The following is a 15,648-nucleotide window of genomic DNA, read 5'->3' on the forward strand; positions in this document are numbered from 1 at the left end:
AAGTTTGTCCTGCGCTTATTAGAGTATGCAGGGCACTGAGTCAAAATGTGTTTAATTGTAAAAATGACTTGGCAAGTGGGGCACTGGGGGGCCAGCCTTTCTGCTCCACTTGCCATAAAAAAATTATGAGTAATATAAGAATGGCCAAGTCTTAATCTTGTTAAAATAATACTTGATCTTCTGTCCAAAGAATGAGACTTCCAAGGTCTCACCAAGGGGTGAATCTCTTTTAATTTGTAACTACCGTCCAGCCTTGTCCATTGTTCTTGCCATTTCTCCATTGCATAGCTATGAATTACTTGTTTGAAGTCTGTATGTGGGATTTTAGTGTCTTATATGGCTGAGCCTAGTAGTGGCTTTGGCTGCAACATCGGCCTGTTCATTTCCAGTGATACCCACATGGGACGGCACCCAACAAAAGTTTACTTTTATCTTTTTCCAGTTCTTAATAAGAATTAACCAGTCCTGTATTTCTTGGACTAAATAGTGAAGAGCCAATAATTCATTTAGACAGGATAAAATGCTCATAGAGTCTAAAAATTACAACATTCTTATTACATGGAATAGAATTAAAAACAAATTTGAGGGCGTTGCTGACTGCCAGCAGTTCAGCAGTAAAAACAAAGCTAAAATAAGGCAGCTTCCTCCTTAAAACTGTGCTATCAGATACAACAGCACAACCAACACCATCTTGGGATTTTGATCCATCTGTATAAATAAAAAATTGAATCAGCATGTATTGATAAGTGTTCTAAAAGTTCACTTCTTAACTCTGCAGCAGTTCTATTTTTCTTGTTTTTAATAGGACAGATTACAATGGGGCATCGGTTCCACTGAGGGAATTTGGGAGGCGTGATCTCAGCAATTGTAACAGGAACAAGTCCTACCTCCTCTGCCCCAACTTCACATCTCACTTCTAGAGGTTTCGGCAGAGTACTTTTTCTTGGAGCTCTGTCTACCAGCTGCTTTACATATATGAAGTTTGGATGTTGTTTTGATGTTAACACATGAGTTAAAGCAAGACACTACCTATAATATATTAAGTCGCTGTTCAACAGTGCATATAACCTCGTTTATGTGATGAGTGAATGTCAGCCTTTTGTCCAAAAACAGACCCAAGTATTTTACTTGATCTTCATATGGTAATATGACACCCTCTAAGAATAATGTTGGTATCTCTTCCTTGCATCTTAGTCTAGAGAACCTAATGGCTTTTGTTTTTTCAGCAGAGAATCTGAAGCCCCTGCTATTAGCCCATGCTGTTGCTAATTTAATAACCTCTTGAATCTTTTGGCCTGTTTCTAATGTTGTCGATCTGCTGCACACAATAGCGAAGTCATCAGCATAAGCCAATCCATGAACTCCTGCAGGAACTTGTTCTAACAAACTATTAATGGCTATGCTGAGCAGTGTAGGACTCTGAACACTTCCTTGGGGAATTCCTTCCTCTTGAAGATATGCAGAAGAGAAAGAAGGGCCCACTCTGACTTTTAAAGGTCAGACAATAGATCCTTTAAACAATTGAACATATTAGCCCCGATACCCCACTCTCCAAGTTGCTTCAGAATGCCTCCCCGCCAGGTAGTATCGTAGGCACTTTTCAAGTCAAAAAACACAGCAATGCTCGGATTCTGAACTGCAAAGGTATTCCGAATATCACAAGTGATAAAAAGTATGTGATCCAGAGTGCACTTATTTCTTCTAAATCCAAACTGTTGGTTAGATAGGAGATTTTTAGATTCCAAAAACCAAACTAAACGCATATTAACCATTCTTTCATGGATCTTACAAATCCAGCTAGTGAGATCAATAGGTTTGTAACTTTGTGGGTCATGAGAGTCTTTTCCTGCCTCTAAAATTGCTGTGATAATTGAAGTCTTCCAAGATTTAGGAGAAGATCCAGACGACCAAAATTTGTTCAGCACATTTAAACGGAATTTCTTCGAGGATATGGATAAATGAGCAACCATGGAATAAAGAATGTCATCTTCTCCAGGAGAGGTTGGGGAGGATAAAGATAAAGCATGATCCACTTCATCTAAGGTGAACAGAAGATTATATGCCTCCAAGTTCGTATTGGTGGGAGGAATAATCGTGGTCTTGTCTCTAATTCTTCTGAAGTCATGTAAATAATGCAGTGGACTTGAAATATCAGCATAGTGTCTTCGAAAAGCCTCTGCTACTTCTCTTGTATCTGATATAAAAGAGTCATTTATCTTGAGAATGGGCAAAGGAGATGGAGTAAACTTTCCTTGTACTTTTCAAATCCTATTCCATACTAAGGTAGGGGTAGAGTCATATTTCAATTCGCTAATAAATTTAATGAAGGATTCCCTCCTTGCTTTCTTGAAAATTTTCTTCTACTTTGCTTGAGCTCTTCTGTATGTTATCTTATTGACTAAACAAGGATATCTCCGATATCTCTAATAGCAAGTTCTTGTAATCTTTCTGCTTAAAGCACATTCATCATTCTACCAGGGGACTACTGGGTGTTGAGGTTTACCAGCTGTCCTAGGAATGGATGAGAAAGCACCAGAAAGTATGATGCCTACCAGATAATTATATGCATCAGAGTTACTAGAAAAGTCACTAGTCTTATAATTAATCTCTGTGGATCTCCTAAATAATTCCCAATTAGCCTCTCCTGTCTTCCATTTAGGTAAGCAAGAGGAGGGAGTGTTCTTTAAATATTTGATATGGATAGGCCAGTGGTCGCTACCATGTAGATCTTTATCTATTGACCAACTGTAGTCTAATCTTAAGGATGATGAACAAATAGTTAGGTCTATAGCAGAACTTGAGTTGTGAAAGACATCAAACCTAGTTTTGGAACAGTCATTCATCAAACTGACATCGTTATTATCAATAAATTCTTCAATTATATTGCCCCAGGGGTCACACCTTGATTCATCCCATAGAGGATGCTTGGCGTTAAAGTCACCCATTAAAATAAAAGGCTGAGGGAGCTGGTCAACCAAAGATTGTAGGTCATTTAATTCAAACTAACGGGAGTGGTTATATATGTCTAGGAGTCGATCTTCCAGTTCAGGTTCCAAATACAAAGAACATAAAGTGGTCCATTTAGTTGTAAAGATTTGTACTGCACAAGCCTGCAACACCGAATGTAGCTGGACACTTCTGTGGTTTACAGATTTGTTAACAATGATACCAGTACCTCCATAGGCATGGCCCCCAATCATAGGAGGAGATCTGTAAAATTTATAATTAAGTCCAACATCAGGGGATAAATCGCCAAGCATAGTTTCTTGGAGACAAATAGCAGACACATCATGTTCTTTAAAGAGAATCCGAACCTGCTCTCGCTGAGAATTAAAACCTTGAATATTCCACTGAATTACATACTTTTTTTTTGGGGGGGGGGTCTACTGGTCTGGTAAGAGAAGTCTGGGAGAGAGAGGGTCTACAAGATGGGTTCTTTTCTAATTTCTTTGCTTTCGCGGGTGGCATCCTCCTCTCTGACAATGGTCCAACAGACAAAGTAGAGTCTGGAATATTAGTTCCTTTCTTAAATTCCATATCAAGATATGGGAAACGAGATGGAGATGAGGGAGGACTGTGGAGTATTTTACTGCACACAGCTTCAGACTCCATAGCTTTGCTTCTGTGCACCTCAACCGAGTAAGGCACACCAGTCCGTGATCCCTTTATTAGGGAGCCCCCCCAAGTTTGGAAGGTTGATTGATTGAGAGGAAGCTTTATTGAAGGAACCCTGTGAGGTTTCAGCAATGGGGACTTTAGGTGTCCCTCCAGATGGGTCAGGAGACATTCCCTCAACTGGGGATGAGAGAACCTCTGCAGAGGAGGGTTGAGTACTAGAATTTCTAAATATTGGAGAAGAACGATTAGGTCTAATAGTGACTCTTTCGCAGAGGCTTGGGTTCAGCATTAACAGCAGAATTCGTATTAGTATTTGTTTTTCTATTACATTCTAGAGTTGGTTGATCCTCATTGCTTCTGTGCACCTCTACTGAGTGAGGCACACTAGTCAGCAATCCCTCTACTGGGGAGTCCCCCAAGTCTGGAAGAGAGATTGCCTGAAACGAGGCTTCATTGGAAGAAGCCTGTGAGGTTTCAACAATAGAAACCTTAGGTGCCCCTCCGGATGGGGCAGGGGACACCCCTTCAACAAGGGGTGAGGAAACCTCCGCAGAGGAGGGTTCAGAAGTATTAGAAATTCCAAGTTCAGAAGAAGAAAGACCATTAGATTTGATAGTAACACTTTTACACTGAGGATTGGGTTCAGTGTTAACAGAAGAATTCATATTGGCAATTTTATTTCTATTGGGTTCTACAGTTGGCTGATCCACTTTATTATTTGTTTTAACAACATCACTGTATCTTTTGGAATTAGTAGTCTTTTAGCATGTCCTACACTCATATGTTCTGCATGGGCTTTTAGTAGTATTTCCTGTTCCTTCTTATAAATTACGCAGTTCTTATCTCTGGCATCATGCTCTTCTTTACAATTTATACAAACTGTTGCGCGGGAACAATCCCCATGTTCAGGCTGAGCACATATCAAACACAGTTTGTCCCTTGCACATCTGCGGGAAGGATGGCCAAAACCACAGCAGTTAAAGCACTGAAGGGGACGGGGCTTAAACTGCTTCACATAAACAATCTCTTTTTCTATCTCTACATAATGAGGTAGATCTTCACCAGAAAAAGTTAGAAATCATAGAACAAGGGATTTTAACAACCTTCCAAACATTAGTTGGGCACATTTCTAAAATTTCTTCTTCATCAAAGTCATAGAGATCTCTATTAAAAATTACCCCTTTGGCATAACTAAAGGTATAGTGGGGTTTAACTTCCTTAATGTCTGATTTCTGTCTCAAGTTTAGCACCATGGCAGCTTGTTCATAAGATTTTACATGAATCAAGAAGGAATTTCTTCCAAATCATGATACCTGCGAGTTAGTCAAATTACCAGAGCCAAGACTACTCTTCAAGAATCTTCTAAACTCGAACAAGTTAGCACGTTCCTTTGCAAGAGTGATAATAAGCCACTTAGCTGGACTGGGAGGCCTCTGCACACTTTCCTTTCTTGCCTCTACTGGGTTTTCTGGATAAAAGATATCCTGGTTAGGTGGCACTCTAGCAACAAGTTGGGCGGAAGATTATTTTTCTTTGGAATTATTATAATCCAAGCAGGCAGCCACTGCATCCTGATTATAAAGAAATGAGATCCAGACTAGCCAAGCTTTAAAGTTGTCAGTCAGTTAAACCCTGATCTCTTTAATTGGTCCAAATTTACAGAACTTTTCATGTAAGTCAATATAACTCTTATAAAGAGAGACATATTTTAAATGTAAGACTCTATGACTATTAGGGGCAATATTTAAGCTATCTATTGGTTTCTGAGTATCTAAAGATGTTTTTGTCACTTCAGAATCCATTCCAATAGTAAGTTTTTGGGCTACAGAATTATCTGTCAATGAAGTCTTAGTATTGCTACCGATGTCCTTTTTCAAGTCAAGTCAATATCGTCAACATTAGGATTGATCATATCAGGAGAGGGATTGGGGGGTTTAGGAGGAGGATCAGGTAGTGGTGGAGGTTTAGAATGTACAGTTTGAACAGCCGCCATGATCATGTATATTTCTGAGGCCACACCATATATTAAGAAAGATCAATACATAGAAGAAGATACTGCAGTTGCCTGATGCCTCAAGCAATAAAAGAAAAGTCTCTGCAGAGTTGGGAAGTTCCAGAAACGACTATTTACACATGCAGAGCCTTGGAGGTGAGTTAGAGACTTTGTCAACCCGGGGTTTGTCCTCTTTTGTTTTGTCCCATTTAGGATGGGTCCAGCGTATTCACTCTGCATGTGTACTGGATAGGGAGAAAGGAAGTCGGCAGCCTAATACCTACCTCACAAACATGCGTTCCCCAGTCGGTGAGCTTTCGGCCCTCGCAGGGAGTAGTGACCTCGCGGTATACATCCCCACATGACTGGGTTCAGACATACAGCTTGGGAGGCACTAAGATACCAGAACCTTCCTTAACAAGTATTGGAGAAAGATGGTGAAAAAGGGGAGTAGGGTAGCAAATATGAAGGATAGGGATAGGGGAATTCACAAAGGAAAAGGGTGAGGGACCCCCTATCTATTCACTACCCCAAAAACCTCATCCTAAAACATCTGTCATAGGGTGAGGGCGGCAAATCCTATGAGCATTCCTGTCCATGGTCAAAGACAAGCTAGGGTCATCAACAAAAATCTTTTGGCTAAGGGGTGGGGGTGGGGGGGTGTTTATGGGGTGACTGGGTGTTTGACCTTGTTGAGGAGTTTCTTGGCTTTCGTAAGGTGCTCTTGTACCTTGAAAGTAAGTAGTTGGCCCTTGCACCTCTTGTATGGGGACTAGCAAAGATCTTGTTCAGCACTTTCTTCATAGTCACCACTCCAATGCCCATCTCTCTCGCCAAGGTCTGCATTGCCCTGCCTGGTCTTGCTGCACCTTTTTTTGCAGATTCTCAACAAATTTCATTGTGTGGACAGAGTCAGGACACCTGCTATGATCCTTCCTGCTAGCCACTGCTTCGACATCTCCATCACAATTCTCCAGCTCACATCTCACAGCCTTCACTGTATTCAGGGAGCACTGAGCTGCAGCTAGGTTTTCCGAATTTTTTAATCCAACGCGAATCATCATGATGCAGGTCAATCTCTTCCAATATTCTGGTGCTTTCCATTCGTCCATGCTCTCTAGCTCTCACACCCACCAATAGTACACAGAATGAGCTATCCATTGCACTTTACCACTGTTAAATCCTTCAAATGGTTCTGAATTGACAAAAGATAAAAAAATTATCAAATTTATCCCGAACACCCTGTATACATACACAGTAACATGAACCACTCTACATACATACATACATATACCAAAGGCTTTTTTCCACCCTCTTCCCTCTGGGCAAACAGGTGAACCGCTCTAAGGAAATAAAAATCGGTAATGCATTGACAGAAATGCACCCCAGATTTTTCGGTAACACATTGACGGTAACGCACTACCTGTCTGGCCGTAATATGCTCAGCTCTGCAAACCCTACACCAGTCAATAACATTGTTCAACTTAAGTTTGAGTCATAATTACTCATAAGTCAGCAATGCCAGAACAGCTGCATCCCTATTCCTAGCAACCGATTTCGAGTTCTGAATAAATCTAATGCCCATTAGTTTGCACAATTCCAACTAATTGGTGTTGAATTTACACACACTTGGCATCAGGCAACAGAATTTCAAGGTTAATGGTCTAAAACAGTTTCTTTTGGCTAGCAACTGACCCCTCATCCACAAGGAGCTAAGATGAGAGGGAGGAAAGGGTGGTGGATGGAAGTGGAATGGGTAGGAACGAAATGTGTGGGAGTGGTTATGTGGCTCTTGTCTTGGCTAGCTCCCTGATATGGGGGGAAATGCCCTAGTTATACAGATAGATAGAAATAGGGTATGACTCATAATTCAAAAAATCTTATGAGTTGGCATGAACTGTGCCCTATTATGGCGATTTATAGAAGGTTTACTGTACGTGTATTTACCGAATTGTAGTATACAGGAACGGAGCAATGCTTGTTGGGTCACATCTCCTATTCTTTAGTTTTTTTTTTTTTATTGTACCTAACCTCAAAATCATGTACACTTCCAACTTGATCTATATCCTTGATTTCTAATTATCATACAGTAGACCCTCGATATACCGGATATCAGATATAACAGACAAAAAATCTGACCGGACAATCCCTCGCTTTAACGGATTTTCCTCTGTTATAGCGAGGGATCCTCGGTTATAATGGATCTTCAAATATAATGACAGACCCGTCCCCATATCATCCGTCATAGCAAGGGTTTACTGTAATTTCTAATACTACTCATTTCTAATACCATACAAATTTCGGGATATGACAGATATATCGACAGACCCGTCCCCATATTGTCCATTATATCAAGGGTTTACTGTATTTAGACTTTAACTCGTGTATTGTTTAGCCACGGCTATATCACCTTTTAAGTATTCCACATGTTCATGCATCTATGAATTATGTGTGATGTATGAAAGAACACATGTAAACAATACAAACTATACAAACCATCCTTCATTGAATGCCTCCAAAAATCCCAATTCCGCTTCTCTGCAAATGTTGGACGTGTCGCCCTTCCTCCTCGTCAGGTCAGCCACGTGCAAGTGGAACTCCGTCCCCAGTTTGTGGTACTTGTGAGCTCCTTCCATCGTATCTCTGCAATGCCGTCACATCATATCAACAACAGGGACATCAATCTTTCTACACAAGTTTGCAAACATAATAGAAGTTAAGATTTCCTGAGAGAGAGAACTGGAATTCTCTATATATCAACCTGAGAATATATTTTTAGAATTTCTCCTAAAATATACCTCCCTGGATACAGATACGTCACACAAATACGTACATAATTCCGTCATGGACATGGGGAGGTCCAGATAAGTATTTCTCGGATACGGTGATTTTTGCTAAATTGTCACTCCCTTTGAATGCAAGCCATAAAAGGTAGGTCGTTTACCCACAAGGTTGTCAATGTTGGCATCTTGATTATATTCATTTTGTAGTTGTAACTAAATGGCCCCCAAATTCTGTGAACTGGGTTGATCACATTTTCTCTGTTTATTATTACTAAGTGAAAGAGAACGAGTAATATAGCATCCGTGACACTTTATATTTTATAATGCGAGTAGTGTGATGCATCAATTGTTGTACCTCAGGCATCCAATGCTGTTTGCGAGAATTTGACTCGTATTGAATAGGTTAACGCCCCATCTGACGATTTGATTTGGTTTAACATCATGAACTCCCCCTATCAGGAGGCTAGGATGGTGCCCCTTACAGAGGACTTTGTAGCCTGGAATTTTACCATGCCCTTGGTCCAACTCGCTGGTGGTTGGGTTCAAACTGTCAATACCTTGACTTTTGGTGCAAGGAGTGATGCTCTATGAGCATCCCCATACGAAGTCGAGGTAACAAGCCTATTTTGACTTGGCATGAGGGGACAGAGAGGGGGGGTCAGGGTTACCGAATTAATGAAGAGGCTTTGCTGTGGATGTGCTGTCTTGCGACACTGCTTCTGACCCAGGGCAGTGGACAGTATACAGGGATGAGTCGTCATCCAGGAGGTGCCGAGATGAAATGGAGGGAAGAGGGTGGAGGGGAGTGGAGTGGGTGGGTCTGGTTTCTATACCTTTGTTTTCTGGCTACCTCCCTTATAAGAGGGGAATAAAGCCTTTGGTATATGCATGTATGTACCTTGTCTCATAACTGGGAAGAAGCCTCTTGGCATATAATAGATCTATTTGTATATATATACCAAGGAATTCTTCCCCCATATAAGGGGGGTGGCCAAGTCACAGAGACACACCTACTCCCATCCACAACCTTTGTTTCCCTCTCCATCTTAGCTCCTCTTGGATGACAGGTCATCCCTGTCTCCTGCCCACTACCTGGGTCAGGAGCAATGCAGCAAGGCACAGCACATCCACAGCAAGGCCACTTCACTTACATAGTGGCTCCCCCTCTCTGTCCCCTCATGTGGAAACAAGACAAGGGGAGAAATCCCTTTGCTTGTGTCAAAATACCATCCACACACAACCATTTCCCACCATCCCATGTTCTTTCTCTTGGTATATAATGTAACTATCATAAGACTTAATTTTCTTTCTTGAACTCCCGTGTAAGCACATACATACATATACCAAAGGCTTTTCCCCCTTTACAAGGGAGGTAGCCAAAAAGAAAAAGGCATAAAAACCATTCCCACCCATTCCATCCCTAATACACTCCCCTCCCCTCCACCCTCTTCCCTCCCTCTCATCTTGGTACCTCCTGGATGACGGGTCATCCCTGCATCTTGTCCACTGCCCTGGGTCAGAAGCAGTGTCGCAAGACACAGCACATCCACAGCAAGGCCGCTTCATTAAACCGGCGAACCCCCATCTCCGTCCCCCCATGCATAAAAGGAGAAGACGGAGAGAAATCCCTTCGGGCTGCGTCAAATTTTGCTCACACATACTGCCTCACCCCCCATCCCCCCACCCATTCCACCTCATGCATCACAACATCATCAATATACCATTCTCCATTCACCCCTGTCTTCTGTCCTCTCCCATCCTTCCTCAACAGACATTCCCCTCTTCCCCAAAGCCCCCTTCACCCCATCCATCCATCTCATCCTAGGACATCCCCTCATGTTCACTCCCTCCACATCTGCCTTCCATACCTCTTTTACTAGTCTTTCTTCACTCATTCTTTCCATGTGTCCAAACCATCCTAATACTCTTTCATCAACCCAATCAAGACACATACCAGGCATAAATACATATGAAGAAGGTATATTCATTTCATACAAATTTTCCTGTTATGCTGTGTTCATTATTTCTTTTTATCTATTGAGGAAGGGAGGGAGGGAGGGAGGGGTGCTGAGTGGGAGTGCAGTGGGCAGGGCCCTGACGAGGGTAAGTCCCCCCCCCCTGGGGCGAGTCCAAAAGTGCCCCCACCCCCCTCCACACACACACCACCACTACCATCACCACCTTCCACATCTGATGGTCACTGGCACGATTCACATGCCACTTTCATCCACAAAACAATGTTTATACACACAACTCAAAATAAACAAATCATGCATTAAAAGTACATTAGGGGGAATTTGCCTTACATTCTTTTCACCAAAGATCCCCCCCCCAAAAAAAAAATAAATAAATAAATAAATAAACAAGTAAATGCCACCTTGGGGCATTGCCCCCACCTGCCCCTCCCCTTGTTGGGGCCCTGGCAGTGGGTGAGGATAAAATGGGTGGGAATGTAATTATACCTTTTGACTTTGGCTACCTCCCTTGTAAGGTGGAAAAAAAAAACTTGGTATATATATATATGAGTACTTATCTATTTACTTTTTTTTTCTTTCCTTTTCTTTTTAAGAAAATACTGACCTGTGTGAATGTCCACAGAATCTCCGAGTATGCTGGATGCCATAGCAGAACACTCAACGTGCCACCCGGGTCACCCGGGACCCCAAGGCGAATCCCAAGAGGGTTCTCTAGGTTTGGAAGCCTTCCAAAGGGCAAAGTCGTTGGCGCTTCTCTTCTCCTTCTGGTAGTCTTCCGATAAAGACAATCTCCCTCACCTTCCTGCAACACTTCTTGGTTGCCGTAAGCTTCTGGTACCAACTGAGATCGAGCAAAAAAGTCGACGATTAATTTTACATACATACATATTATACCAAAGTCTTTTTTCCCCCTTACACAGGAGGTAGCCAAAAGAAAAAGGTATAGGAACCACTCCCACCACCCATTCCATCCCTATCACACTCCACTCCACTCCCCTCTCGCTCCCTCTTATCTTGGCACCTCCTGGATGATGGACAATTAATTGTACTGGACTAATTATGTAAGCCTTAATCCTCTTCATAATGGGGTAATTCAATCAGTGTACTTTTCCCTCGACTCTGAATATTACAAAATATGGGAAAGTTTCGAAAGTCTATTGACCTTTTATAACCTACTGGGGAACATAGTGGTATTATTCTAATCCCCTAACATAGTCTGACCAGTTAACACACAACTAAGTGGGTGGTACTATAGTGTGAGGTCTACCTACCGCCATATGTCACCTACCCAGGTGCAGCCTGAACTCTACCGCGTGATCTGCGTTGTTCCTCCGGGACGCTCCCCTCACCTGTGGTCCAATCAAACATGTGTCCTACCCAAATACATAAAAAATGTGACCTGTCCACATGACCTGACCTGACCTAACCTATTTGTGTCAGTCTTAGAAGATGTACAAAGTATGTATCACTAGAATAAATGTATGGAAATATATGATAACATGTTTATTTTTACATTTCTTCCTTTAATATAAATGTAATTAGAAATCCAATTATCTATCCAAGCTGCTCCTAGGATATGTACAAAATACGTGTTTATTGCTAAAATAAATGCATGGAAATGGTAGACCTCACGCTATAGTAGCACCACTAAATGACTGTCTAAATTAAAATTACAGACTCTGGAACAAAGAAAGGTAAGAGGAGACCTACTATCTATAGAATCATGAAAGGAATGGAAATCTTAGATAAGAATGATTTATTGAAATGGGACAATGAAAAAACAAGAGGACAAGAAAAAAATAAAAAAAAAGAGAATTACTAAAAAGAGATCTGGAGAGGAAAAAAGCTTCCCACAAAATGTGATAGATACTTGGAACAAATTAGACAAAGAAACGGTGTGTACAAACACTATTCAGGATTTAAAGAAAAAACTTGGTGCTGAAAGATACAAAGACGGGTCATCACAAGCATAGCTTCCTTCCTGTATAATACAACTAGGTAAATACAGCACGAATCATTACAATGGACTGAGGGAGACTGAGTGAAGAACGAGAAATGCTTTGACCTACCTTAGCATAGTAATGTGCTTTGTCTGCGTCGAATTTGGCGACGTCAAAATAGACCGATCCATTAGACGAATGTGCAAAGCCATTGAGAATAATCTTCTGTACAAAGGCTACAATTTCCGGCACATACTCAGACACCCTCATGATGATGCCAGCAGGGAGCACCTGCAAGAGCGTCAACAGTGTGTAAGTAAATATGAAATACCATCAGTTGACATCATCCAAGTTAAAAGGTGAATTCTTACTAGAGCTAAACATAGATACATACATACATACACCAAAGGCTTTTTCCCCCTTACAAGGGAGGTAGCAAAAAAAAAAAGGCATAGAAACAACTCCCACCCATTCCATTTCCTATATCTTCCACTCCCCTCCACCCTCCTCCCTCCCTCTTACCTTGGCACCTCCTGGATGACGGGTCATCCCTGCATCTCGTCCATTGCCCTGGGTTATAAGCAGTGTTGCAAGACACAGCACATCCATAACAAGGCTGCTTCATTAAATCGGCGACTCCCCCTTCTCCGTCCCCTCATGCGGAAAAGGAGAAGACAGGGAGAAATCCCTTTGGGCTGTGTCAAATTATTTCTCACACATACTCCCTCAGCCCCCACCCCCGCTAAACCAATTTTAAAATATAATTAACAAAACAACTCCTATGTCATTCTCTCCTGCAATCCTCCGTAACACACGAACCAACTACGGCTTTGTGTGGTCAGAGAAGGGAGGACGAAAAAAAAAAAAAAAAAGATCACCTGAGGAAAAGATCGCACTGGATCAGGAGTCAAAAAGCTTGTTCCCACACCTGTCCTTACATTGAGAGCTTTCATGTTGTTGTTGAAATCGTTCTCATGGTACTGCTGCAGGGCCATGAAGATGCTGCAGGGCCATGAAGATGCTGCTGTCCATGATGGCATGTCCTTCCACTGCGTCGAGCCACTCTCCGAGAACGTCGTGGCTTGCATCCATGAGCGACTTCTCCTCCCCTATTGCCTCGCCATTTGATTTGTCCACCACCTGCTGAAGCCTGGACAGGGGTTCCTTCACCTGCAAATGAAATTGTGCGTAAAACGAGGGTGCGGCTCCACGGGTAACATGACGTAAAGATGGACGAGCAAGTGATAGGTGGGGAAGGGTAAACGAAGATGGGCTAAGAATACGTTTATTGTCCTAACGCTTCAGTCTCTATGACCCAGTCCTCCGAAGAAGGTCACAGAGACTGAAATGTTAGGACAATAAACGTATTCTTAGCCCATCTTCTTTTACCCGTCCCCAGCTATCACTCTCTCATTTGTCTCAAATAATTCTTAAAAATGGATGAGTAAGACTACAGTCTACTGAAACACTCAACGATTTCTGGGTCCCCAGAACTCCCAAAAGATCTCTCTGGGAAAAAACTTTGGACTGTTGGTCTTTAGTGTGTTAGTGTGTGACTGTTTCCATGAAAGTGGGAAGGGAATACCCCTTTTACCCCATCCATCCACCTCATCTTTGGTCACTCCCTCATGTTCACTCCTTCCACTTCTGCCTTCCATACCACTTTTACTAGTCTTTCTTCACTCACTCTTTCCATGTGTCCAAACCATCCCAATACTCTTTCATCCACCCTATCTCCCAACTCCCTTTTCCACCCCACTCTCCTCCTCACTTCCTTTCTCACTCTACCCAGCCTAGTAACCCTTAGCATAATTCTCAGACATTTAATCTCAAACACATTTAAACTCATCTCTTACACTCCATGTTTCTGCCCCATACAGTGTTATCAGCACAATCACCCCATTATACAATCTCCTCTTAGCATCCATTCCCAAGTGTCTATTTCTCATTACACTTTTTAATCCCCCAAGGCATTTACTTGCTTCTCAGTCTACATTCTACCTCAACCTCCACTCCTCCCTTTCCTGCCACATTTGCCCCCCAAGTATCTTTCTCCCTTAATACTCATTTCCAAATTGCTGCCACTCTCTCCCCTTGTACATCTCATCACCTTTTACCCACATTTACCTTCAACTTCCCTTCTTTTGCACACCTTCCCAAACTCCTTCACTAACTTCTTTAATCCCTCCTCTAACCTTGCTACAAGTGCAGTGTTGTCAGCAAACAACAATTGGCTTATCTTACATTTTTCTCCATTTTCTTTAACCATCTCCAATCCCTGACCCACTACCCTTGCATTTACCTCTCACACCACCCCATCCATGTACAAGTAGTTGAACAGCCATAGTGACATGACACATCCCTGACGAAGTCCCACCTTTACCTCAAACCATTCACTCTATTTCTAATCCTAACACAAGCTGTACTGCTCTTGTAAAAACTCTAGACTGCTCTAAACAGCTTTCCTCCTATCCCATATATCTGCAGTACCTCCCACAGTGTCTTCCTGTCTACCCTGTCATAAGCCTTTTCCAAATCCATAGAAAAAAAAAAAAAAAAATCTTTACTTTTTCCTATAGCTTTCTCATATATCTGTTTTACCACAAAAATCTGATCTACACAACCCCTAACTGTCCTAAACCCACACTGTTCCTCACCAATTACTCCCTCTGTTCCTCTCTTAATCCTATCAATCAAGACCCTCCCATAAGCCTTCCCGACTACACTCAAAAAGCTGATCCTTCTGAAACTACTACACTCACACTTCTCCCCCTTTTACTTGTAAAGCAGAATTATACAGGCACTCCTCCAGTCCTCCAGCACTCTACCTTCTCTTAAAGAACCATTAAATAACCTCATCAGCCAATCCACCATAACTGTACCTCCGTTCTTCATTCTGCATGGCATCCATCCAACCCAGATGCCTTACCTGCTCTCATCATCTTAACAGCTGCTTTCACTTCATCCTTCCCTATTTCTCCATTTTACTCACTTATCACTCTCATTTTCTTAGTGCTTCCCACTGCAACTACCTTTCCCTCCCTATCCTCCTCCAAATTTAGCAACTCCCTAAAATACTCTGCCCACCTTCCTCTCACTGCCTTCTCTTCCATTATCATCTCTCCATCTGCACCTTTTACCTTTTCTTCTCGACTTGATTTGCCTCCTCTTCCTCTTTTAGTTTCTTTTCAAAACATCTTTTTATTACTTTCAAGGTTTTCTGTCATACTCTTACCCCATTTCACATCTGCTCTCCTCTTTGCTTCCTTTATCTTATGCTTAACTTCCTATCTCTTTACTTTGCACATCTCATACGATCCCCTCGTCCTAATTTGCAG

The 15,648-nt window shown here is 42.0% G+C and overlaps 2 protein-coding genes across 7 annotated transcripts in view; one reads left to right on the forward strand and one right to left on the reverse strand.

The window, feature by feature from the left end:
- Nucleotides 1-11,130, forward strand: part of LOC143024124 (C-type lectin mannose-binding isoform-like) — a 96,457-nt gene extending 85,327 nt beyond the window's left edge. The window contains exon 10 of the mRNA XM_076182904.1: nt 10,993-11,130. Coding sequence (XP_076039019.1) covers nt 10,993-11,019 — 27 coding nt within the window. The 3' untranslated portion in view covers nt 11,020-11,130. The remainder of the gene's footprint in view (nt 1-10,992) is intronic.
- LOC143024123 (uncharacterized) overlaps nt 1-15,648 on the reverse strand; it is a 35,311-nt gene that overhangs the window by 1,372 nt on the left and 18,291 nt on the right. For 3 of the 6 annotated variants that reach the window (XM_076182896.1, XM_076182895.1, XM_076182897.1), the window contains 4 exons: nt 13,189-13,480; nt 12,440-12,601; nt 10,975-11,211; nt 8,108-8,254 (listed from right to left, as the gene is read on the reverse strand). In XM_076182896.1, the coding sequence (XP_076039011.1) occupies nt 8,189-8,254; nt 10,975-11,211; nt 12,440-12,601; nt 13,189-13,398 (675 nt within the window). In that variant the 5' untranslated portion in view covers nt 13,399-13,480 and the 3' untranslated portion in view covers nt 8,108-8,188. Of the gene's footprint in view, nt 1-8,107; nt 8,255-10,974; nt 11,212-12,439; nt 12,602-12,832; nt 13,100-13,188; nt 13,481-15,648 lie in introns of those variants that run through there. The other 3 variants (XM_076182901.1, XM_076182899.1, XM_076182900.1) reach the window with 3 other exon arrangements.

This window comes from Oratosquilla oratoria, unplaced genomic scaffold (genome assembly GCF_046742065.1).
Source record: "Oratosquilla oratoria isolate Oo_2021 unplaced genomic scaffold, ASM4674206v1 SCAFFOLD94, whole genome shotgun sequence".
In the NCBI taxonomy this organism is placed as follows: domain Eukaryota; kingdom Metazoa; phylum Arthropoda; class Malacostraca; order Stomatopoda; family Squillidae; genus Oratosquilla; species Oratosquilla oratoria.